The sequence below is a fragment of the Palaemon carinicauda genome, chromosome 31 (genome assembly GCF_036898095.1).
Source record: "Palaemon carinicauda isolate YSFRI2023 chromosome 31, ASM3689809v2, whole genome shotgun sequence".
Lineage (NCBI taxonomy): Eukaryota > Metazoa > Arthropoda > Malacostraca > Decapoda > Palaemonidae > Palaemon > Palaemon carinicauda.
Window position 1 is genome coordinate 25701896 of NC_090755.1, and position 25505 is coordinate 25727400.

Here is a 25505-nt window from a genome sequence, read left to right on the forward strand (position 1 = left end):
GTTTGTTTTTCTCCATCGGAGGCCTCCATGATGGAAGAAATGTCGAGGGACCTGGTGCACGTCTCCTCTTGGCTGGACTGGTGGGCTTCCACCTTAGTAGGAGTGCAAGCCTCGTTCGACCCCGCGGACCCTGACCAGCAGAACCTCCTGAGGGAACTTATTACCTCCGGGGGTAAAACCTTAAAGTTCTTGACGTACCAGTCGCTCGCCTTGACAGCGAATTGGGTACTCCGGAAAAGAGACACCATCCTGGCTAAGGTGTCCCGGAAGGTCCCAGACAGGGAAGCGCGGGCCATGAGGAGCCTGCCCTTGTGGGGTGACTCCTTGTTTCCCCTAAAAGAATTAGAGACCATTATGGAGAAGGTCTCGAAGCGGAAAGATTTGAACACCCCCAGGCCTACGCCTACTAGGAGACCGCCCTACAAGAGGTCCGTCTCAGACAGTGCCGCGATGGCCCAGGCCTCTCCCAGCACGACGAGGAGAGAGGCTCCCTCTTCCTCCTGGTCCTCAGCGCCTCAGCCCCCTCGTAGGGGGGCTCCAGCATCCTCAAACTCCTTTAGAGCAGGCTATTCTGCCTCTAGGAGAGGCCGTTCAGGCCGCTCCTCCAGAAGGAGATAGAGTGAGAGGCCCCCTATCCCCGCCCAAGCCTCGGGTTGGGGGATGCCTCAGACTACATTGGCAAGCATGGAAGGCTCACGGAGCGGAGCCTTGGACAGTGTCCGTACTGAAGGAGGGCTACAGACTGCCGTTCTTAGCAGAACCACCCCCTCTAATCCCGGCCAGCCGGGCGGAATGGCTGGCTCCCAAAGACCCGTTGAAGAAGACCGCCCTTCAAGAGGAAGTGTCCTCCATGTTGGAGAAGGGTGCCATGGAAGAAATTCTTCTCCCAGGCCCGGGTTTCTACAGTCGCCTGTTCCTGGTAGAAAAAGCGACGGGGTTTTGGAGGCCGGTTATAGATCTGTCGGCTCTCAACAAGTTCATCAAGAGGACAGACTTCAAAATAGACACTCCGAAGTTAGTCCTACTGTCCTTGAGGGAGAAAGATTACATGATGACCATAGACCTCAAGGACGCCTACTTCCAAATTCCGGTCCACCCCTCGAGTCGAAAGTTTCTCCGGGTGAAATGGGGTTCCCAGATCCTGCAATTCAAGACCCTTTGCTTCGGATTGTCAACAGCGCCCCAGGTGTTCACGAGAGTCTTCACGACTGTCTCAGTGTGGGCTCACGAACGAGGCATTCGCCTCATCCGATACCTGGACGACTGGTTGCTTCTTTCCTCCTCGAAGGACCTCTTGGAGGAACAAGGGATGAAACTCCTCCAGTTTTGCAAGGATCTGGGCATCGTGATCAACCCGGAAAAATCAAACCTATCCCCTTCCACCAGAATGACCTACTTGGGAATGATGTTAGATACCATTCTGGGAAAAGACTTCCCTTCGGGAGACAGAATAAACAACCTCATGGAAATCATTCGGCCGTTCCTATCGGGGCGTCCCAGGAGAGCAAAAGATTGGCAAAGACTGATAGGGCACCTGGTGTCGTTGGAGAAACTAGTTCCCCAGGGGAGGGTAAGGCTCAGAGCCGTGCAATGGAACCTGAAGAACCTCTGGTGCCAACTGGACTCGCAACAAGTCCTAATCCCAGTTCTACCAAACACGAGGCCCTCCCTGGAATGGTGGCATTGCCGGTCGAGCTCACTCAAGGGGATGCCCTTCGCGAGCGACCCCCCCGAGTTACTACTGTTCACAGACGCCTCCAACCAAGGATGGGGAGCCCATCTCCTTGACAAAACAGCGCGAGGGACCTGGTTGGACGGAGAAAAGGAACTCCACATCAATGTCCTGGAGTTGAAGGCAGTCCAGAAGGCTTGCCTACACTTCGCAGATCTTCTAAAGGGAAACACCGTGGCGTTGATGTGCGACAACGCCACGGTAGTAGCATACATAAAGAAGCAAGGAGGCTTGAAGTCGAAGGAGTTGTGCGATCTCACCATAAAAATTCTAGATTGGGCGGAAGAGAACCAAGTGGTGTTGTTAGCAAGGTTCATTCCCGGGAAGAAAAACGTGCTGGCCGACGGTCTCAGCAGAGTGGGCCAAATAGTAGGGACAGAATGGTCCCTCCTCCCAGAAGTAGCCAAGCTCATCATCCAACGTTGGGGTTCCCCGGTGATGGACCTCTTTGCAACCAAACTCAACGCCCAACTCCCCGTATATTGTTCTCCTGTACCAGACCCGAAGGCAGCCTTGGAAGACGTCTTTCAGCACAAGTGGGACAATCTAGACGTGTACGCTTTTCCCCCTTTCACGTTGATAAGGCAGGTGCTCAACAGAGTAAGGACAGCCCGAAACTTAAAGATGACTTTGGTAGCGCCCTGGTGGCGGGAGAGAGAGTGGTTCACGGACCTAAAAGACCTGGCGAGTCAACCCCCGTGGCCTCTGCCCGACAGGTCAGACCTTCTGCATCAACCTCATTTTCTCAGGCTCCACGACAACCCACTCTCCCTACATCTTCACGCCTGGAGACTATCGAGCGACTCCTGAAGAAAGAAGGATATTCTTCATCCACTGCTAAGAGAATGTCGCTATACCTGAGAAAGTCTTCAGCTGCGGTCTACCAGGCTAAGTGGGCCTCCTTCACGAAGTGGTGCTCTGAGAGGCACATTAAGCCTCTTAATGCCTCTGTTCCACACATAGCGGATTTTCTGGTGTTTCTCAGAGACAAGATGGGAATGTCAATCCCAGCCATAATAGGGGTTCGGGCCGCCTTAGGCCAAGTCTTCCTCCTGAAGGGCATCGACCTGGGGGCCTCTAGGCACATACCGATGCTTGTCAAGAGCTTCGAGCAGTCCTGCCCCCCACAAGCGAGTAGGGTGCCCCAGTGGGACTTAGCTAAGGTCCTGAAGATGTTGTGTGGCCCCCCCTTTGAACCTTTGAAAGATATCGTGGACAGGGATCTCACTCTCAAGGCCGTCTTCTTGCTGGCCTTGGCGTCCGCTAAGAGAGTGGGTGAGATCCATGGGCTGTCATATGACGTTTCTCATTCGAAGGGGTGGAAGGAAGTATCCTTCAAGTTCGTTCCTTCTTTTGTGGCGAAGACCCAGAACCTGGCAGTCTGGGATCCGAAGTTCGAAGGTTTCTCCATACCAGCCATCCCTAGGACGGGTAATTTGGAGTGTTTGAAATTATGCCCTGTACGAACCATTAGAAAATACCTTGAAAGAACGGCTCATCTCCGCCCAGGCATCAAGAGCCTCTTCGTATCCACGGGTATTACTAAGAAGCAAGTGTGCAAGAACACCATTTCCTTCTGGTTGAGACAAGTTATTGCCAGAGCCTACAAGGAGGAAGGCCTGGCCGTGCCAGGCGCCCCTAGACCTCATGACATCAGAGGCCTGAGCACGTCCTTATCCTTTGAGAAAAACATGGCAGTGGGTCAGATCCTTCGGGCAGGTACTTGGTCGAACCAGTCGACCTTTACTGCCCATTACCTCAAGGACTACTCGAGGAAGTCCTTAGATGGGTTCTCCATTGGAACAGTCATCTCCGCCCTCCAAGTGGTTTAACGGTAAAAGCCCCAGGCTCAATCACGGATAGCAACCGGGAGACACAGGTGCGTTTCCTTCCATCCTACCCAGTTGCTCCCTGGCCTCATCGGGGATTACCAACTTGTACCATTGGATAACACGTTGTTCACGACTACGCTACTGGATGCAACATCAGAAGAAGTTTTTCAAAGGGTGAGTACTTAGACACTAACGTGAGCTCTTTGTGTAGTTACCCTCTCGTCCGTTTTCTAGTATGTACCGTTATTCCTGGGCCTCTTGGCCTCCGCTTACTGGGTCTGTAGGTCAGAATAGCACTCCCGCCTCCTAAAGTGTAAGTCTCCTAAGAAAGTAGTTCGAGGTAAGTATTTGTGTTGGAACAAATAAAAAATTTTAAGTAATTTTTATTTTTCCTAACATACTTACCGAGAACTACTTTCGGGTTATGGCCCTCCCTTCCTTCCCCGAGTGCCTCTCTTCCCTTGCAAGTATTGTGCTACTTCAATAGAACTTACTGGAGATGTTGACCCGGGCGGACATCGACCTAGCGATAAGCCTACCCTCGGGGCACATTCTTTAATGCCGGGGTAGGCCTCCATAGAAAACGGGATAGAGGGTACCCTACACAAAACTCTGGTCGGTAGAGAGGAGGTTACAGGTAACTCCTAAGAAAGTAGTTCTTGGTAAGTATGTTAGGAAAAATAAAATTTACTTAAAATTTTTTATATTTATGCATTAAAATATACCAAAATATCACAAATTCCATACAGAACAAGAATATATAGAGATATGCCAACTTACCTTTCGGGTATGTCAATAAAATGGCCGCAGACCGCAACAACTCTTACAGCCCAATCTACCACTTGAAATGAAGAATGGGGTTGCAAGCTCTATATTATCATCAACATCTCTTTTTAACTCCATTAGAAGTGTGTTGATGACATCCATGCTGAGGGAATACTGCCTGCTGGCCATTATTGAAGATAAATTCAAAATAAATAGAAAAAAATCAAATTTGCAAAAAATAAAAAAAATTCAGAAATTAGCATTTGAGGGAAAATGGACCTCATGGCAATATATGGCATCTAAGCCAAAACCAATGTCATGCAAGTGGTAGACACACCATCCACCCACACTTTCCAACTATAAAGAACCAAACAAGTATCAACACTGTTCGACAATTTATAATTATGTAATAACTTTGCTGTTTGATCACTTACCCCTATAAAGGTATGTCAGGGTCGAGGTCGACCCCTTGGGTGGTAAAAAAAAGGGGAAGGAGGGAAGTTAGACGAAAATCAGTCCTAAAGCAGACAAAGGCATGTAGACTAGTCACCCATTGCAGGTCAATCACTTCCATATTTGAGACAGCTGATGATTTATGGGGAAAAAAACAGGTTTTGAAAATGCTGTAGGGGTCGCGTACGACCCATCATACCTTTCCAGGGTTAAAGGAATAATGCGCCGTAGTAGTACGGGAGGGGATCCACCGGGTAACCTTGATAACGGCTCCCCTTTATTTCGCCACTCTTCCCCCTCAAAAAGTAAAATCTATTAGGGGTGAAGATTGCCATGTGTCGTATTAAGAAATACGTCCCCTGATTTTATGCGGAAGGATACTCGCCCAGGTGCGACCTGGGTCACACGTGGGGCCGTGCTTGTTAGCCAGTAAACGTCTGGTTGTGGTGGTGACTACATCTCGCCGCTCTCTCTCTCTTATCCCGGCCGTTCACCCTGTGTTCCTTTGTGTTCCCTTTTCCCACGTGTTCCCGTGTGTTCCTTTCTCTTGTGTCCCATGTGTTCCCGTTGTGTTCCTCACCTTTCCCTTGTGTTCTTGTGTCGTTTGTGTTCGATTTTACCATGGACCCTCAGCGTCGCTGTCCTGGGCCCCAAGCTGGTAAGTCTTGTGGGGCATGGCTCTCGTTGCCCGAGGTCGACCCGCACACCCTGTGCTCCTCGTGTCGGGGGAAGAGGTGTTCCCCGGATTCCAAGTGCCCGGAGTGTGAGTCTTGGCCAGAGCTCCAATGGGCTCTTTACGCTAAGAAAGAGAAGATGGCTTCTAAGAGGTCGCCTAAGAAGTCAGGCCTTTCTTCACTGTTGACGTCGCCTTTGGTCTAGTCTGAGAGAGGTTCTCCTTCGCCTTCCCCTACCCAGATTAGGGGACGAGGTAAGTCTGTTTCGGGGAAGCGGCCCATTGCCGTTCCCCATGAGTCTGATGTGGGGGATTCTGTGTTCAAGGGGTCTGTGCAGACAAGTGAGGGGTCTGCTAATGTGGCGGGAGTGTGTGCTTTAGACGAAGGCCTGGTGCTCGCAGGACCCTTCATAAGTGTAGATCCGGTGTGGGGGGGCGCCCGAATCAGCGCCCGTTCCCACACCCGAAAAGTGCTTTTCAGGTGCAGCGGCTTCCGGGGTGGCCAGTACAAAGGTAAGCGGCCAACGTGCTCCTCGGACTCGGACTCCATTGGTTGGAGGGCCCCAAGGATGCCCTTCAGGTCCCCCTTGAGGTTGGAGGTGGACATCGAAGGTTGGTTCGACGATCGCCCCATCATCTGTTCACCCCCGGCGCCATCGGCCTCGCTCCCGCCGAACTTCATGGAGCCCGTGACCCCGAGTTCCAGATCCAGGACCCCCAGCAGACTCGTGGTAGAGTCGGAAGATTCAACTTCCTCGTACTCCGATGACGATTTCTCCTACGTCTCGTATTCGTCGGATAGTTACAGCATTCGAGACTCTAGGACAGTGGTTCCCAACCTTTTTTTCAGGCGACCACAATCATGCACCTCAAGCTATGACCGCGACCCCTCTAGTTTAGTTGTATAAGTATTCTTATATATTACTAGTTGTTGGCTGTAAAAGTAAGGGACAGTGAATATCCTTCTATAAGATGGGTACTATAAGATTGGAAAAGACAAAATTAACATCATTAAATTTTATTATAGCATTATAAATTCTAAGGCTTAATATTAATCAAAAACCCCACTTCTGGAATAATTTTTTGTCACATTCCACAAAAACAAACTAAAAGTATATATAAAGGTTTTCTGTTACATGGTAAACTGATTTTATTGGGAGCCTTGGTCCTGGATCATGAGGCTAAGTTTCTCTATTCGTGGTTCAGTCTTAGAAAGAGGGTAGGTAGCAAGGAAAGTGAAGGGGCAAGGAACAAGGAGGAGGCGGCGTAGAGAGGAGGGGAAGGGTCACGGAAGGAGTAACAAGGAAAAGAGATGTAATATATTTGCAAATCACAGTAAATAAGACTAAGCAGAAACGAAAAAATCAATGATATACAGCACTCCAAATCTCGCCAAAACTACAACCTCAAAAACCAACCATATACAATCCTCCAAATCTCTAAACAACTGCCAAAACAACAACCTCCAAAACCAATGACATAAAATCCTCCAATTCTCTTAACATGCCAAAACAACAACCTCAAAAACCAGCAACATAAAATCATCAAAATCTCTAAACAACTGCCAAAACAACAACCTCCAAAACCAATGACATAAAATCCTCCAAATCTGTAAACAACTGCCAAAATAACAACCTCAAAAACCAGCGACTTAAAATCCTCCAAATATCTAAACAACTGCCAAAACTATAACTTCCAAAACCAATGGCATAGAATCCTCCAAATCTCTAAACAACTGCCAAAACAACAACCTCCAAAACCAATGACATAATATCCTCCAAATCTCTAAACAACTGACAAAACAACAACCTCAAAAACCGGTGACTTAAAATCCTCCAAATCTTTAAACAACTGCCAAAACAATAACCTCCAAAACCAATGACATAAAATCCTCCAAATCTCTAAACAACTGCCAAAACAACAACCTCCAAAACCAATGACATAAAATCCTCCAAATCTCTAAGCAACTGCCAAAACAACAACCTCAAAAACCAGCGACTTAAATCCTCCAAATCTTTAAACAACTGCCAAAACAATATACTCCAAAACCAATGACATAAAATCTTCCAAATCTTTAAACAACTGCCAAAACAACAACCTCCAAAACCAATGACATAATATCCTCCAAATCTCTAAACAACTGACAAAACAACCTCAAAAACCGGTGACTTAAAATCCTCCAAATCTTTAAACAACTGCCAAAACAATAACCTCAAAAACCAATGACATAAAATCCTCCAAATCTCTAAACAACTGCCAAAACAACAACCTCCAAAACCAATGATATAAAATCCTCCAAATCTCTAAACAACTGCCAAAACAACAACCTCCAAAACCAATGACATAAAATCCTCCAAATCTCTAAACAACTGCCAAAACAACAACATCCAAAACCAATGACATAAAATCTTCCAAATCTGTAAACAACTGCCAAAACTTCAACCTCCAAAACCGGCGACATAAAATCCTCCAAATCTCTAAACAACTGCCAAAACAACAACCTCAAAAACCGGCGACTTAAATCCTGCTAATCTTTAAACAACTGCCAAAACAATAAACTCCAAAACCAATGACATAAAATCCTCCAAATCTCTAAACAACTGCCAAAACAACAACCTCCAAAACCAATGACATAAAATCCTCCAAATCTCTAAACAACTGCCAAAACAACAACCTCCAAAACCAATGACATAAAATCCTCCAAATCTGTAAACAACTGCCAAAACAACAACCTCCAAAACCGGCGACATAAAATCCTCCAAATCTCTAAACAACTGCCAAAACAACAACCTCAAAAATCGGCGACTTAAATCCTCCAAATCTTTAAACAACTGCCAAAACAATAAACTCCAAAACCAATGACAAAATCCTCCAAATCTCTAAACAACTGCCAAAACAACAACCTCCAAAACCAATGACATAAAATCCTCCAAATCTCTAAACAACTGCCAAAACAACAACCTCCAAAACCGGCGACATAAAATCCTCCAAATCTCTAAACAACAACCTCCAAAACCAATGACATAAAATCCTCCAAATCTCTAAACAACTGCCAAAACAACAACCTCCAAACCAGCGACATAAAATCCTCCAAATCTCTAAACAACGCCAAAACAACAACCTCCAAAACCGGCGACATAAAATCCTCCAAATCTCTAAACAACTGCCAAAACAACACCTCCAAAACCAATGACATAAAATCCTCCAAATCTCTAAACAACTGCCAAAACAACAGCCAAAACAACAACCTCCAAAACCGGCGACATAAAATCCTCCAAATCTCTAAACAACTGCCAAAACAACAACCTCAAAAACCAATGACAAAATCCTCCTAATCTTTTAACAACTGCCAAAACAGCAACCTCAAAAACCAGCAACATAAAATCCTCCAAATCTCTAAACAACCGTCAAACCAACGACCTTTTCGACCGAGTGACCAGCGCCGCAGACGTGCCAAATTCACAAGAACATACAAATAAAATAACACATCTAATAACACAATTATTTTGTTGAATGAAATAATAATCGAAACAATACAAATTCACAAGAGGTAAATAAAAAGGAAGGGGAGTAGTAAAGATGAGGAGAGGAAGGGAAGTGGCAAGGAAATATCGAAGAGGAGGGGAGGGGGGGCTAGAAGGAGGAGGAGAGGAGGGCAGGGGTAAAAAAGAAGCAGGGGGAGAAGGGTCCTGGAAAGACGTGGAAGGGGGGTGAGGAGCAAGGAAAGGGTTGCGAAGGGAAAGGGTAAAATGTAGGAGGAGAGGGCATGAAAAGTGCCCCTCTCCTTCTCTTCCTCTTCCCTTGCCCATCTCTCTCTTTAAATATGGGAGGGGGGGTTACCATGTAGTTTTAGAAGCCCCAGTTATGAATACTGTGATAGGCTGTCAATCACTGACATACTGTGGTGCAATATTTCGTCAGCAAGGGAAGTACTCAGTTTCTATTATTGGCATACCACTTTTTCGTGAGTAATTAAGAATTAAAAAAAAAACAAAGACTGAGTGCAACCTATGCAGCACATTCGAAATCACTATACAGGTATAAATGCATCAACTATATAAGACAAACAAATAGTAGACAGTGTTTCCCGCTGCGGCAGTACAGCGGGAGTGGCTGCCTGATTGGACGTGGACGTTAATGCTATTCACATATCAAATGCATACTGCACTCAGGGATACCACCATTAAATTTTTTTTTTTATATTAATATATGAATAGATAGATATATAAAAGTCGATAAATAAAAATCCCCAAATACTTTTATATATTTTTTCTTTACTGCGAGTTCTGCCATATTTTGAATTTTTATTTTTATTTTGATATTTTGAGAGTTTGGCTACCCCAGGAAAAGCACTTGGCGACCCCACTTGGGGTCGCGACCCCAGGGTTGGGAAACCTGGCTCTAGGAGGAAGAGGAAACTTTCTAGGAGGAGGAGATCGAGCCCATGGGACAGCCCGCCCAGGAATAGGGTGAGTACTGGAGCCGCTCCCGTTGTCCTGTACAGTGTCTCTTCGCCTCCGCCCGCTCTCCGGGTGCAGCCGTTGGCACAGTCGTTGCTACCCCGGGCTAGTAAGTTGGCGGCTCCACCCATGTGCAGAGAAATCCTGCGGGTTAGGCACAGCAACGTTACTCCAGGCTCTTTGGTCTCAGCGGTCCCGGCCAAGTTTCGGGATTCGCCGCTGCCACGACCATCAACCAGCGCCATCCAGGTGAGCCCCGGAGGGGGTAGACCCATGACTGCTACCTCCGCCCCGACGGCTCTACCCGTGACGGAGGCACCCGCTCCATCATCCTATCAGGAGGAACGGGATGCCTCCTTGCCCACGGATCCCTCCGCGTTCGAGGAGCCTTCCGACGTGGAGGTACGGTTAGTGGACGACCTAGTTGACTCGGGCGAGTGTTCTATGGAAGAGGTCTCGTCCTACCGTAAGGTGCTTGCTTTCATCCGACGGCACCATAGGTTGGACGAGCCTCAACCAACGACTGCGAGAGCTTGGCTCTCGTGTCTGGGCAGGATGGTGGAAGATCCAGTTCAGAAGAAGCCTTCCTTGACCCTGCCTTTAGCTCCCGATGTTGCCATGGGAATGGAGCACGTGGACCTTTACGTGTCAGGACCGGAGAATTCCTTGAGATCACAGGGCTCATGCAAACTCCTACCGGGTCTCAAGATCCAGAGAAAGTTCTATGTGCCGGACAGTCACCATTCAGGGCCTCGCACATTAGAAGAAGCAGTCGTTACCCTGAACCAAGGCAACTCGGACGAGCGTAGCCTTAACGCTCCAGTAGTCTTCTCACAAGCGGAGGCCACCATGATGGAGGTCACCGCTCAGGACATCGTAAACGTGACCTCTTGGCTGGATTGGTGGGCCTGTACACTGGCGGACTTTCAAATCTCGAACGACCTCTCAGTGCCAGACAATTTTGCCCTTCTGAAGGAATTGATCCGCTCGGGGGGTAAGGCCATAAAGTTTCTGACCTACCAGTCCCTTACCCAGACAGCCAACTGGGTTCTGAGAAGAAGGGGCACTATTCTAAACAGGCTATCCTGCAGGCTCCCCGAGCGGGAGGCAAAGTTCCTAAGAAACTCCCGTCTGGGCCAAGACGGTGTTCCCTCTCCAGGCGGTAGCAGAGACGATGGAGAGAGTCAGCAAGTTGAAGGGGCCAGCCGAGCCCAGGCAACAGTTGCCAAGGCGGCCCGTTATGAGGAGACCTTCGGCGGTGAGGGCATACCCGCCTCTGCCCCCAGCTAGGCAAGAAGCATCCACCTCTTCATGGCACCAGCCTCCTCGGCCCTCCAGGGGGAATGGTGCTCAACCCCAAACCACCCATAGTTCTTGGGTCAAAGAGCGGCCGGTCTAACCGCCTTCCTAGAAGGAGATAGAGAGAGAGGCCCCCTACACCTTCCCACGCCCCTGGTGGGGGGATGCCTCAAAAATTTCTGTCAACCATGGTGGGACAATGGGGCGAACCCATGGATGGTTACTGTTCTCAGGGAGGGATACAGGATTCCCTTCCTGTCAGAGCCGCCCCCGCTGATCCCCGAACACCGAGGGGTATGGTTAGCTCCCAACGACTCGGAGAAGAAGGGAGCTCTACAGGCAGAGGTGGAGACTATGCTGGAGAAAAGAGCCCTGCAACCTGTGCACGAGCCGTCACCGGGATTCTACAGCAGACTCTTCCTGGTGGAGAAGGCGACGGGAGGTTGGAGGCCGGTAACCGACCTCTCGGCATTGAACAAATTCATCAGGAAGACACCCTTCAAGATGGACACGCCAAAGTCGGTGTTGGCAGCCTTGAGAGAAGGGGATTGCATGATGTCCCTGGATCTCAAGGATGCCTACTTCCAGATTCCCGTTCACCCCTCCAGCAGGAAGTTTCTCAGGGTAAAGTGGGGCTCCCAGACTCTTCAATTCAGGACCCTCTGCTTCGGTCTGTCGACAGCCCCCCAAGTCTTCACGAGAGTCTTCGCCCTGGTCTCGACCTGGGCACACAAGCAAGGCATCAGGCTGATAAGGTACCTCGACGACTGGTTGCTGCTTTCAGCCTCAGAGGTAGTCTTGAAAGAACAAGGGATTCAACTGATCGATTTCTGCAAAGAGCTCGGGATAACTATCAATCTCGGAAAATCCCATCTAGTTCCCACCACCAGGATGACGTACCTGGGGATGGTGTTAGATCCCCAACTGGTGAGAGCCTTCCCGTCCCAGGAGAGACTAGACAACCTGGACCGGGTGATCCGCCCGTTCCTGGCCGGTGCCCCAATGAGGGCCAAGGATTGGCAGAGATTAGTAGGTCACTTGGTCTCGGAGAAGTTGGTTTCTCAGGGCAGACTCAAACTCAGACCGGTTCAGTGGAACCTGAAGGACCTCTGGTCAATGGGAAGTTCCCCACAGAAGATAATCCCGGTGTCCCTTCCCTCCAAAGAAGCTCTCCTCTGGTGGTCCGACAGGAGGAATACGTTGAAAGGGATTCAGTTTGGCTTCCCTCCTCCGGAGATGCTGTTCTTCACGGACGCATCAAGGTAAGGGTGGGGAGCGCACCTCCTCGAGGAAACAGCGGAGGAGAAATGGTCAGTGGAGGAAAAGGCCCGGCACATCAATCTTCTGAAGCTCATGGTAGTGCAGAGGGCATTGATAAGCTTCGCCCGCCTCCGGGGGAACTCGGTAGTCCTCATGTGCGACAATGCCACAGTAGTAGCGTACGTCAAGAAACAAGGAGGGTTAAGATCAAGGGAGTTGTGCGATCTCACAGCTCGAGTCCTAGAATGGGCCGAAAGGAACGACATTCTCCTATCGGACAGACTCATCCCCGGAAAAAGGAACGTCCTGGCGGGCGGGCTAAGCAGGACAGGCCAAATAGTGGGATCAGAGTGGTCCCGTCACCCCCACGTGGCACAGGATGTCCACCGTTGTTGGGGCTCCCCAGTGATAGACTTGTTCGCCACAAGACTAAACGCAAAGCTCCCCTTGTTCTGCTCCCCGATACCGGATCCGACAGCAGCCTTCGAAGACTCCTTCCAGCACCCTTCGGGATGATTAGACATGTGCTCAACAGGTTAAGGCAGTCAAAGTCCACAGAGATGACTTTGGTAGTGCCTTGGTGGCCGGAGAGGGAGTGGTTCGTGGATCTGCAGGACCTAGCCACTCTCCCGCCGTGGCCCTTACGGGTAAGAGAGGACCTGTTAAGGCAACTACACTTCCAAAAGGTGCACGAAAACCCTCAGGGGCTGAGGCTACACGCGTGGAGATCATCAAGCGGCGGTTAAGGAAGGAAGGGTTCTCAGACAAAACAGTAGATAGGATGTCGGGGTATCTGCGGAATTCCTCTTGTGTTGTGTACCAAGCAAAATGGGCAACCTTTGTCAAATAGTGTGCCATTCAGAACCTACGGCCCTTAGACGCTTTGGTCCACAACATCGCGGACTTCCTGGTACACTTGAGGGATGATCTAGGGGTCTCCATCCCAGCCATCAAGGGAGTTCGAGCAGTGTTAGGCCAGGTGTTCCAACTTAAGGGCATCAATCTGGGGACCCCTCGTCACATCTCAATGCTCATCAGGAGCTTTGAGCAAACTTGTGACCCCCGCACCTCGAGGGTTCCCTAGTGGGATATTGCCAAAGTCCTCAAGGCCCTTTCATGGCCCCCGTACGAATCTCTCAAGGATATATTAGACAAGGATCTCACCCTCAAAGCCATCTTCCTACTAGCCCTGGCCTCAGCGAAATGAGTGAGCGAGCTCCACGGCCTGTCCTTCAAGGTATCCCTCTCAAAAGGGTGGAAGTACATGACATTTAGATTCGTAGCAAAGACCCAGAACCCTGCAAGTGCGGACCCTAGGTTCGAAGAATTCTCAATTCCGGCTATTCCGCGCTCGGACAACCCTAGTGACCTGCTCTTGTGCCCCGTAAGGACCATCAAGAAGTACCTTAGTAGGACGGCCAAACTCAGACCGGTGGTGAAAAGTTTGTTTGTGTCCATAGGCTCGGTCAAGAAGGCAGTTTCCAAAAACACCATATCCCTCTGGCTGAGGCAGGTGATAAGGAGAGTGAGGGCTCCACTATGTCTGGTACCCCAAGACCCCATGATATTAGGGGTCTTAGCACGTTCTTAGCGTTTGGCACCAACATGGTGGTAGGCCAAATCTTACGGGCGGGCACTTGGGCTAGGCAGTCCACCTTTACAGCCCATTATCTCAAGGACTATACGAGGAAGTCCCTGGATGCCTTCTCCATCGGGCCAGTCATTTCGGCCATGCAACAAGTTTAGTAGTTTGGGCCCCGGGTTAGCCGTGGGAAGTAATCGTAAGCGACACATTTTCCTCCTTACTATCCCACTGTCCTTGCTACCCTCTATCCCTTTTCTCGAGACCCCATCCTTTATTCCCCATCCCTACATGAGAAATGGGACGTTGGAACACATCAAATATGGATTATGAATAAAAGGTGAGTTGTACATAAGGTAGACTTTTGCGTGCTTTCCCCTACTCTCCTGCCTCTCCCTGGGAGTCCCAGACCTAGTCCCCTATCTAGGTCAAGGGCCCCAGCAAGTCTCGAACATGCCAATCTGTAAGCCACTCCCTCCTCCTAAAGTATAAGTCTCCTAAGAATGTAGTTTGAGGTAAGTACTCGGTGTTGGAACAAATCACAAATTTTAAGTAATTTATATTTTTGCTAACAGTACTTAGCTCGAACTACTTTCGGGTAATGGTCCTCCCATCCTGCCCCGAGTATCTTACTGGAGTTCGAGGAGGACTTAAACATACGCTTACTGGCTAACAAGTACGACCCCACGTGTGACCCAGGTCGCACCTGGGCGAGTATCCTTCCGCCCCGGAGCGCCCCTGAGAGGTAGCAACTGCGCAAAATTCTTGGTCGGTGATTGAGGAGATCCCAGACTCTCCTAAGAAAGTAGTTCGAGGTAAGTACTGTTAGGAAAAATACAAATTGCTTAAAATTTGTGATTTTTTGGGTGAGAGGGCCATGTCGTCCTGATGGAACCCACCCTTTTACTGACCCCTCCCAAAATTACTTTATATGTAGCCATTTCCGCTTAACGGCAAGAATACAAATGGCGTCGCGGTAGTAGTAGGGAAGGAGATCCACCGAGTACCTAGAACGTCACCCCTTTCTTTGCCATTCTTCCCCCTTCCATCGAAGCGTAAATCTATTCGGGGTGAAGATTGCCATGTGTCGTATCTAGAATACGTCCTCTGATATTATACGAAATCTTTTATTACTCGTGTCAGGAGTTGGAATCCTGGAGACCTTTGGTTTAATTCTCTGGGAGTATCACTGTAGCAAATATCCCTTAGAAGGCTACCTATGGGAACCCTTCCATCAGGATAACATGGCCCTCTCACCCAAAAATAGATTTTTCACTTTGATCAAATTCTGTTAAGCATCAGAAAATTGGATCCTTACTAGAGCCTTAGAACTTAAGCTAGTTACAACTCAAAGCCCTATGGAAAGATTTTTTTACAGTATGTTGCTATACTTTTATCATTTATATTCTTGGAAATTCAGACTTCGGTATTACTTGTAAGGGAGCCAGTGAACATTAAAAGTTGATGGATTGATGTTTGTACTATCAATGTAATGATGATAAAGTGTAATGTTAACGTGGGAACTTATACATGCATGTCTTTTATTAATGTTTACTGAGAGACTTGCTTTTACACTTATTTGATTCTTACCTGCTACTACTACGTCTCTTGCATTTGCTTCAAGAACACTGCGACACCATCCATGATCATCACTTACAATAACAAATACTGGATTGGTTGTGCTGTTGTAAAGATAAAATCAGTAAAATGGTCATTATAGATACAACTTTAGACATCTTTAAATTAGAGCTTTCTAAATACAATTTTGTAAGAGGTATGGACAGAACAGTAAAATAAAATAGCAACTCCCCGCATGAAGTAGGAAGACTTTTTTAGTACACAAATTAAAAATAATTTATAGTATACTGTAGATGAAACTTGTAGTAATTTGTGCATCCAACATAGGTGCATACAAAGAAGATGAAGAAAATTTTGAAAAGTTTTGACTACAGAAAGTTTATGCTCAGGGCTGGTGTCATGATGAGAAAATAAAATTACAAATTAGGAGGCTGTGGAGAGATGTGGACTCGAAGAAAAAGTAGTAGATATGAAAGTTGCTGGAAGAACATTAATATGGAACTCCAAGAAATCATAGTATAACAGTATATATATGAAAATCTGCTGTAGACCAGATGGGTATTTGGGTAAAAAATGCAGATGAGAGAGTCGATAGGACTCATTTCACATCTAACCATGTAGGCCTACTGTATATACTTAAGATACTAATGATAGTTATGTGAATATGGTACAAGATATTGACACATTTAGCCTACAGATTTAATTTACTGGAATAGCTAAACACATAATTTGATTATAAGAAATATTTATTACTTAAGTATTGTTCTATCTTTGAAATGTTGACTATTCAGTTTGAACTGAAACTTGTGAATAGTTGAGTAATTAAAAATAAGTAGATTTTGGCCTAAATATTATTGTACTTTACTCTCAAGATATAGTTAAAAACATTGAAGTAATAATGGTCCAAGTAATTTATTAAATGTTTTCATTCATCCTTACCTTCTTCTAAAAAAATCAAAAGCTCTTTGGAAGTAGACTTCATCCAACTGAGTTAAATTGTAATGCTTCTTTATATATTGTGTGTAGTCTCTTCGGCGTACATGAACAGTCACCAGTGTGGAATTTTCCCATGATCTATTTATATATCTTAGAGCTTTCTTTATACTTCTTTTAGCCTTATTCCTGACATCATCATGAAAGGCTAGGACTTCATGCATTAAATTTCTGTGTGCTGTGATTACTTCTCTTGGACATGGGTGATGGAATATGTAGTAGGACTCTTTTAACAAATTCAAATTGACAGCCTTATCCAATTCTTTAGCGTGTTCCACAGCTTTAGTGTGGAGCGTTTTGTAAAGATCATCATACATTATTCTCTTTGTCTTCCTTGTGAAGCATTTGAAGTCTTGAACAGGGAGAGGGATATTTTTGAAGAATTGGCTTAGAATGGTTTTCATTTTTTCTGTTATTGAAACCTGGAAGAAGTATTAACATTATAAATCAGTTATTTTTTCTATGGTTATTAGGATACACTTTTAAAAATTATTTTGATATAATTTAAATCTGTTGCAAAGCAAAGTGCCCGGTACTGTCCAATCAATAAGTTTTATATGGAAAAATAGTTTTTTTTTCTTACAAACTCATGAATTATATAAATCCCTCGTTGTTTTTCCAAACGTTTATGGATTCACTGTCTTGCCTGTCAGAAAATATTTATTCCGAACATATGGCATCTGGTTCCTCAGTTATCTCTTTTGTGTTTGTGTGTGTGTGTGTGTGTGTAAACTGATATGAGGAAGGAAGGTATAATTTCCCTGATTAATAGGTTTATGCAAAAAGAACTTGTTTGCATTATAAAGCAAGTTTGTTCGAGCACAGCTCCAGTAAGCATTTATATGCCAGAATCTCAGTTTAGGTTGGAGGCTGAGATACTGAATCCCCCAGAGTGCTTGCATATGCCTGAAGGATATTGTACGGTAATTAGCATCTGTAAGGAACCAGGACCCAAGTGTATGGTAGGTTAGAGGTTTATTAAAGTTGTTGGAAAAAAACGTACTTCAGATAACGTTGAGAGCTTTCTTTCCACATGGATCAATGAGAAGCAGTAGCAGGAGGTACGATAATTGACAATATGATTTTTGAAAAAGCAAAGTATTTTTATGCTGACCTATTGGAAAATGAGGCAGTTACATAAGCAAAAAAAAAAAAAAAAATGAGGCAGTTACATAAGCAAAAAAAAAAAAAAAAAAAAAAAAAGTCATACTCAAAGCAAGCCCTGGCAGATTTAAAAACTTCATAAGTAGAATAGGCATTCAGAGTGTTGTGTGACATTGGGAGGCTTTGAGTTCTGATGCCACAGTAGCAGAGGCATTTGTGTTTGAATTGAAAAGGTATGTAGGTTTTGGGTCTTAATGCCTCAATTAGGTTTTTAATTGCAAGGAGACCAGTATGTGTTTTAGAAGAAAATCCCCCGGGAAAATTTCAAAATCAAACATCTCCTGGTGTATCACTCCTCTGAGAATCCATTAGCCTTTAAAGAGTGCAAGGTGTAGCAGAAACAGTTTAATGTCATGTGGAAGTCAAAGAAGGCTTGGAAAATGTCTAAAAAACTATAACATGGACAAGAACCTCCCACTGCAAGCCTTGTTGTTTTGGAAAATGCTTCTGTCTATCATCTAGTTTAGACATTGAAGATAACCTGATGGTAGAATTCCAGTTCAAGATAAATTTGCTGCTGCCCAACACCATCCCAGTTCTCCAACCCATGGATCAGTAGTTGATCTCAAACTCAAAAAGTATGTCCATGAAGGCAATGTTCCAGCGATGTTTCGAGGTCACCGAGGGGACCAAGCTCACTCTCCGATATTATTATTATTATTATTATTATTATTATTATTATTATTATTATTATATGCTAAGCTACAACCCTAGTTGGAAAAGCAGGATGCTATAAGCCCAAGGGCCCCAACAGGGAAAATAGCCCAGTGAGGAAAGGAAACAAGGAAAAATAAAATATTTTAAGAAGAGTAATAACATTAAAATAAATATTTTCTATATAATCGGTTAAAATTTTAACAAAACAAGAGGAAGAGAAACTAGATAGAATAGTGTGCCCGAGTGTACCCTCAAGCAAGAGAACTCTAACCCAAGACAGTGGAAGACCATGGTACAGAGGCTATGGCACTACCCAAGACTAGAGAACAATGGTTTGATTTTGGAGTGTCCTTCTAGAAGAGCTTCTTACCATAGCTAAAGAGTCTCTTCTAGCCTTACCAAGAGGAATGTGGCCACTGAACAATTACATTGTAGTAGTTAACCCCTTGGGTGAAGAAAAATTGTTTGGTAATCTCAGTGTTGTCAGGTGTATGAAGACAGAGGAGAATCTGTAAAGAATAGGCCAGATTTTTCAGTGTCTGTGTAGGCAAAGGGAAAGAACCGTAACCAGAGAGAAGGATACAATGCAGTACTGTCTAGCCAGTCAAAGGACCCCATAACTCTTCAGCGGTAGTATCTCAACGGGCGGCTGGTGCCCTGGCCAACTTACTACCTATGGAATTAACATATCTACATTGCCAGTTGCCTGAAAAGGATTGATAAAGCCTGGGAAGGGGTCACCAAGAGAACCCTCAATTCTGTATGGAGGAAACTGTTACCTGAATGCATTGCAGAAAGAGATTTTTAGAGGTTCGAACTCCATGCAGGAGGAGGCAGTTGACAATGATGTATTGTCTTTGGAAAAGACAATGGGCTTAAAGGTGGACAAGGACAATATAAGCAACCTGCTTGCGGAATGCAGCAAGGAACTCATAACTGAGAAACTGTTGGGATTGCATAAGGAGCAGCAACAAGAGGTAGTGTAGGATATGCCATCTGAGGAGGAGGAGGGACAAATCTCATGTTTCCAATGAAATTAGGGAAATATTAAAGGTTAAGGAAACCTTGCAAATTTTGTAGAAACATCACTCGGATAAAGCTTTGTCAGGGTGAACAGTTAATCTATTCATGGACAGTGTTATGTCACATTTCTATAGAATTTTAAAGAAAAAGAAAAACAATCTTTTTAAAAGTGTAAAAAAAGATGTGTCCAAAACACGTAAATTAATGGATTCAGTTAGTAATAGTGAATGGCATTATATAGTGACAACTCCCGATATTTTATCCAAAGTGCTCATGGAGAGTGACTCTCCCTCCATGCAATAGCCTCCTTCTCCTCCTTTCTCGTCTCCCGTACATCAGCCACAACTTTCCTCAAAGGTAAAGTGAGAGTAAATACTCAATATTTCTATTTTTCACTGTGTTTTGCATTATAATTTGCTCTTTAAATAACATTATAAACCTTCAGACATGATTGTATGTATGTATGTATTTATGAATGTGTGGAATGCCTTGAATGAATTCCCTTTAGTCTTATGGGAAAAATACTTTTGGTTTACGAGCATTTTGTGTTACAAGCTTGCTCCTGGAACAGATTGAATTCGTATACTGAGGTACTACTGTACTTTACTCTAAATGCAAATGCATGCAAATCATTTGTTTCATATTCAACAATACAGTACTTTAAACTGACTCCAATATTATTCTATAGATCAGCTGTCACACCCCTATTTTATAGTCGAAATATTATGAAAAAAATATCACAACCTAATATCTATCTAAATTAATAAAGCTAATTAATGTTGGTAATCTTTAATCCTGAATTTAATGCAATCCTTCAGCTATAGCTGATACACCATCAATGATAATATGAAACCCCATATCCCAAATTAAGAATTATGTCGCATACTTTAGAGAAAGGAGAGACAAGGATATAGACTTTCTACATGGCCTTCCAAACTTAGATGTCTAAAAGAGCAACTAGGAATGCAGACCTGCCAGGTATTAGTAACAGTGCGATGTAAAGTAATTATAGAATTTGATACTCAACTTTGTAAGTCATAGTGAACATTCAGAACCTTTACGGAAGGAACGCTATGCGATTATGACCATTAAATCCAACTGTGGAAGTCAGGTTAGTGTAAGCAAAGGACAGGCAAGTCAGACTTACTGCCCACAAGAGAAGGCTTGCTGCCCATCTAAGAATAACAAAGTAAGCTAAATAAGTTAAGATTTATAAAGGCTCATCACTAACTTGCTTGGAAAGGGATTATTATTATTATTATTATTATTATTATTATTATTATTATTATTATTATTATTATTATTATTATTATTATTACTAGCCAAGCTACAACCCTAGTTGGAAAAGCAAGATGCCATAAGTCCAAGGGTTCCAACAGGGAAAAATAGCCCAGTGAAGAAAGGAAATATGGAAATAAATAAATGATGAGAACAAATTAACAATAAACCATTCAAAAAACAACAACAGCGTCAAAACAGATATGTCATATATAAACTATAAAAAGACTTAAGTCAACCTGTTCAACATAAGAACATTTGCTGAAACTTTGAACTTTTGAAGTTCTACTGATTCAACTACCCGATTAGAAAGGTCATTCCACAACTTGGTCACAGCTGGAATAAAACTTCTAGAATACTGTGTAGTAATGAGCCTCGTGATGGAGAAGGCCTGGCCATTAGAATTAACTGCCTGCCTAGTATTACAGAATGGAATCGTCTAGGGAGATCTGAATGTAAAGGATGGTCAGAGTTATGAAAAATCTTATGCAACATGCATAATTAACTAATTTAACGACGGTGCCAAAGATTAATATCTAGATCAGGAATAAGAAATTTAATAGACCGTAAGTTTCTCTCCAACAATTTAGGATGGGAATCAGCAGCTGAAGACCAGATAGGAGAACAATACTCAAAACAAGGTAGAATGAAAGAATTGAAACACTTCTTCAGAATAGATTGATCAACGAAAATCTTGAGAGTATTAGCGAATTATATTGTAATCAATTCCACAATGAATAATTTCCCTTAAAGTAGAAATTACTTTCTCTCCTCGGCTGTTATGAGAATCAGACGTCAGTCATTCTGTTCACAATGTAGCTTTACCACTGCTCAGTGTATACTCTCAGTTCCATAAACACATGAACTTGAAATTTTTTACCTGAGAGAAACTGTGAGACATTGAACTCCTCATAACAGGTATTTAAAATACAGTGCTTTCGACATTTTTCATTCTCTGGAGTGAGGATATGTCTCGTTTTCACTGAAAAACTGAATGATGTAAAACTTATGGCGCTCCATACCATTAACCACTAGATTGTTTCATTACCTTACTAGGAGCATATGTCATTTGAAAGAATATAAAGGGAAATATGAATGTCAGGCGATTATAGAAATATCATATTTTATTACTAAAATTTCGGTTTTTACTCAGTGTAGAAATCTTTATTTTGTGGCCCATACAACAATCAAGAATCACTCACAAATGTACACCACATGATATGAGTCAATGCACTTATCAGGGTCTCTACATCATCCTTTACTTGTGCACTTCCAACTACTAACAGACTTTTCTTCACTCGGTATATAACGATATATTTTGGTGGTATGTACAAGTTCACTCCTCCAGATTAGTTTTGATTTGTATATACTGTTCCATCACCCATATAGCCTCCTAAAATAGTATTGCCCACCATTTGATTAACACAAACTTTCACTGATATCACAAAAAAGGGAAATGGAAGGGAAGTCATTCAGCTTTAGGATCAGCTCAACTTTACTTAAAATAAAGACAGAATTGCGGGAGACAAGTAAATGGGAGACAAAATAAAAATAAAATATAAAGAAAACAAGCTACATGTAATTCATTCCTACCTGCTAAATTTGCCTCACATCCTCATTCCACAATTCAACCTGATATTCACTATTTCATTTATCACAATCTTCAACACACACTTTGTTTCTGCAGTTTATACATTCACGAGGCTTTGCAGATCCTAGAAAAGGACCCTGTAAGCAACAATTTCCGTACTTCTAAGTCACTATCTCCAGAAATTCTATGTCCTCTGTATTAAGGCAAATGGTCAAGGCTAAATATTTATTGGATTTCGGGCAGGTGACTTGAAAGTTTCAGGTTCATGATAAAAGGGCAGCTACTTCTAATTTCTGCATGAATATTTCTTTAAAAAAAGATTATGGCAACACCACAGTGGCTTACCAAATCTGTTTTTAACAAACATTATATAAAGGAAGCGTGATTTTCTTATAAAGGCTGATGGGTATTGTGTCGTATAGTAGCTGCAGGTGATGTACTAGTTTGATTTTTTTTTTTTTTTATTAATTTTCCTTTGTCAGGATACCTTAAAGTTTACATTGGGCTATTTGCACATGGAAATTGGTTATTTCAGTCTTTCTCAATCTGAAATTGTGTTGTTTTTGGAAAAGATGAGAGGATTTCTCTAACTTTCGGTTGAAAATATTTAAATATTATTTGTAAGTTAGGTTTCTGGTTTGGTTAATTTCTTCCCCTCACTTACTTTCCTTCAGAGTCTGGGATTCAGCCAAATGAACCTCCTTGTCTCATCACTGATTTGTAAGATCAAGAGGTTGCTAAGTTCAATTCGATATTGTATACAGAAGGCAGCCTCATGCTTCTTGGCATACAATACCATATATTTGGTAATAAATTTAGTATAGAAGTAATTGGAAGTGAGGGAAAATGGAAAATTTATTTTTTTATGATACGGTAACGCATTCGATCTTCGGAGAGGTAGCCAGATGAACCTCAGAGGGGTATAAAATTGATAAATATCATTATTCAAGTTTAATTATTACAGATACCAATATTATACATAGTTGTAAATATGGCCATCTAGCAGATAATCTAGACTTATTAGAAAGGGTCTGCTAAATGCAGACATAACTGTTTTACCACTTAATGAGTGAAATAAGTAAAAATTTTGTTGTATGAATGATAATTGATAGAATGAGAAAAAAATAGTAGTAATCAATTATGATACATTAATTCTCTCAAATAAATAATTGAGAAACAAGTTCAGAAAAGTGTGGTTATTGACTGTGACAATTAAATTAGTCCCTACCTTTTAGGACTACCTTCCCAAGTGTGTTAGAAGAAAGGTTGGTGGATTTGGGATTGTGGTGAAAAAAAAAATAGAATTTTCATATAAATAGAAAAGGTAAGATTTTCTCTGATGCAGAAAACGTGCTTTTCAATATGCTTATCATCACTAGTTAATCACAAATAGATTGAAGAATAATCTAGGTACAATACCTCGGTATTCAGTCCATGTTCGCTCATTTGGCTTTGCAACCTAAGAGCACTGAACATTGAAAAGTGCTCTTTTTGTAAATTATTAACATACTGTACATGTGCTATCCCTATCGGCTGATATTGCATTTGAGCCCTTCTTTTGAGTAAGGAATTGTGAATAATAGGAGACCTTACACACGGGATTTACTTTTCCAATTTTGCTTGTAGAATGTACTTGTAAATATACCTTCAAGTACTATAATTGTACTTTATATAATACGTTGCAATAGAGGATGTACTTTACTGTAATGGCAATCTAGTTTAATACATTTATTCCACACCCTACATGGTTAATTGGTTTTAATTTTATCAAAATACATTCATCACTGATTGAGTCGCTTCAGCCCAAGAAGTGCTTATGTTTAACACTGCTTGACCCTCTTAATGAGTGAAGGCCTTGATGAAGTCATTGGGCTTCAGCATGGCATATCATTTCCGTGCTGAAGCCTTGTGACAGGCAAGAGGGCTCTCGAAGTGGGGAAAAATGTTTGTTCCTCAGTTTTACTCTTAAATTTCTTTCACCCTATTTCTATTACTTATTATTGCTTCATCCTCCTTCATATTTATCAACTGTCTCCAACCTTGCTGTCAAAACTCTTACCCCCTTTCACTATTTAGATTTTCAGTATTCCCGTACCGGCATGCAAAACTATTCTCATTCTGAAATTTGGCCCTCAGATTCTAAGGATAGGCCGGTTTCATACAGATAGCACTCTCGGCATTCCGTCCAGTGTGCCTGCCACTATGATCAAAGTGGGGATGATTATTTTCTTGAAATACTTTCTGTCCCATCAAGCAGGTTTGGTATACACTTGAGCCACTCTAATCATAGTGGTACGATCAAATTGTGGCGGGGCAGGGAGGGAACATTTGGGAAGCAGCTCTCGCAGGTGTCATGTATTGAGAAATTAATTCGATGAGAGACTAATGGGGTCCTCTTTAGGATTTCAGTCTTAATATTATCTATCCCTTAAACTTATTTTTTCCATTTTTTTTTCATTCATAGTAATAATTCTTAAAGATATGAGTAAACTTGATATTCCCTTACCCCTGGATCATATGGCGAAACCCAGACACCTTTGACGACCTCGGTAACAAAAAGGATTCTGCCAACAATACTTCTTTGTCCAGTTTGTTATTGTTACACTGGAACCCTTTGCTCCCTCTTCTCCAGGACCCCAAGGGACTAAAAGCAGGGTGGGGGGGGGGTAAAAATTAAGAAAATATGAGATTTCTATCTGGTGTCACATGAATTATAGAATATTGTACTACCTTGTGAAACCTTTCGGGGAAATTGAAAGGATGAAATTGGAACTTTCAAAAGAGAATGCAAATTTTGAATGTTATCTCATTTTCATCTTCCAGACTATATAAAGATTCGTCATTTAAATATTTCTGTTAAAAAATTACATCCTCGTCCTATCCAATGTTATAAATGCTATGATTTGGACTCACTAATATCAAATGCACTAATGGCCAAAAAGGTTTCAAGTGTTCCATATTCGATGATTTCATTGGGGATTGTTTTGAAGATAAATTGTGTTTTCATTGAGAAGGAGCTTACTCACCAAATTCACAACACTGTCCTAAATATTGACTGGAACAAACAATCATTGAAACTGCAAATAATGAACACATAACCTTTGTTGAGCGTAATTATGTCCTAAGGATTTACTTACTCGAGCATTTTGTGTAATCCATTTAATT

The 25505-nt window shown here is 43.3% G+C and overlaps 1 protein-coding gene across 1 annotated transcript in view; it reads right to left on the minus strand.

Moving 5' to 3' along the window:
- The window catches only part of LOC137624360 (galactoside alpha-(1,2)-fucosyltransferase 1-like), a 111977-nt gene that overhangs the window by 36018 nt on the left and 50454 nt on the right, over positions 1-25505 (minus strand). Inside the window, exons 3-4 of the mRNA XM_068355063.1 lie at positions 16574-17049; positions 15647-15738 (exon numbers count right to left, since the gene is read on the minus strand). Coding sequence (XP_068211164.1) covers positions 15647-15738; positions 16574-17049 — 568 coding nt within the window. The remainder of the gene's footprint in view (positions 1-15646; positions 15739-16573; positions 17050-25505) is intronic.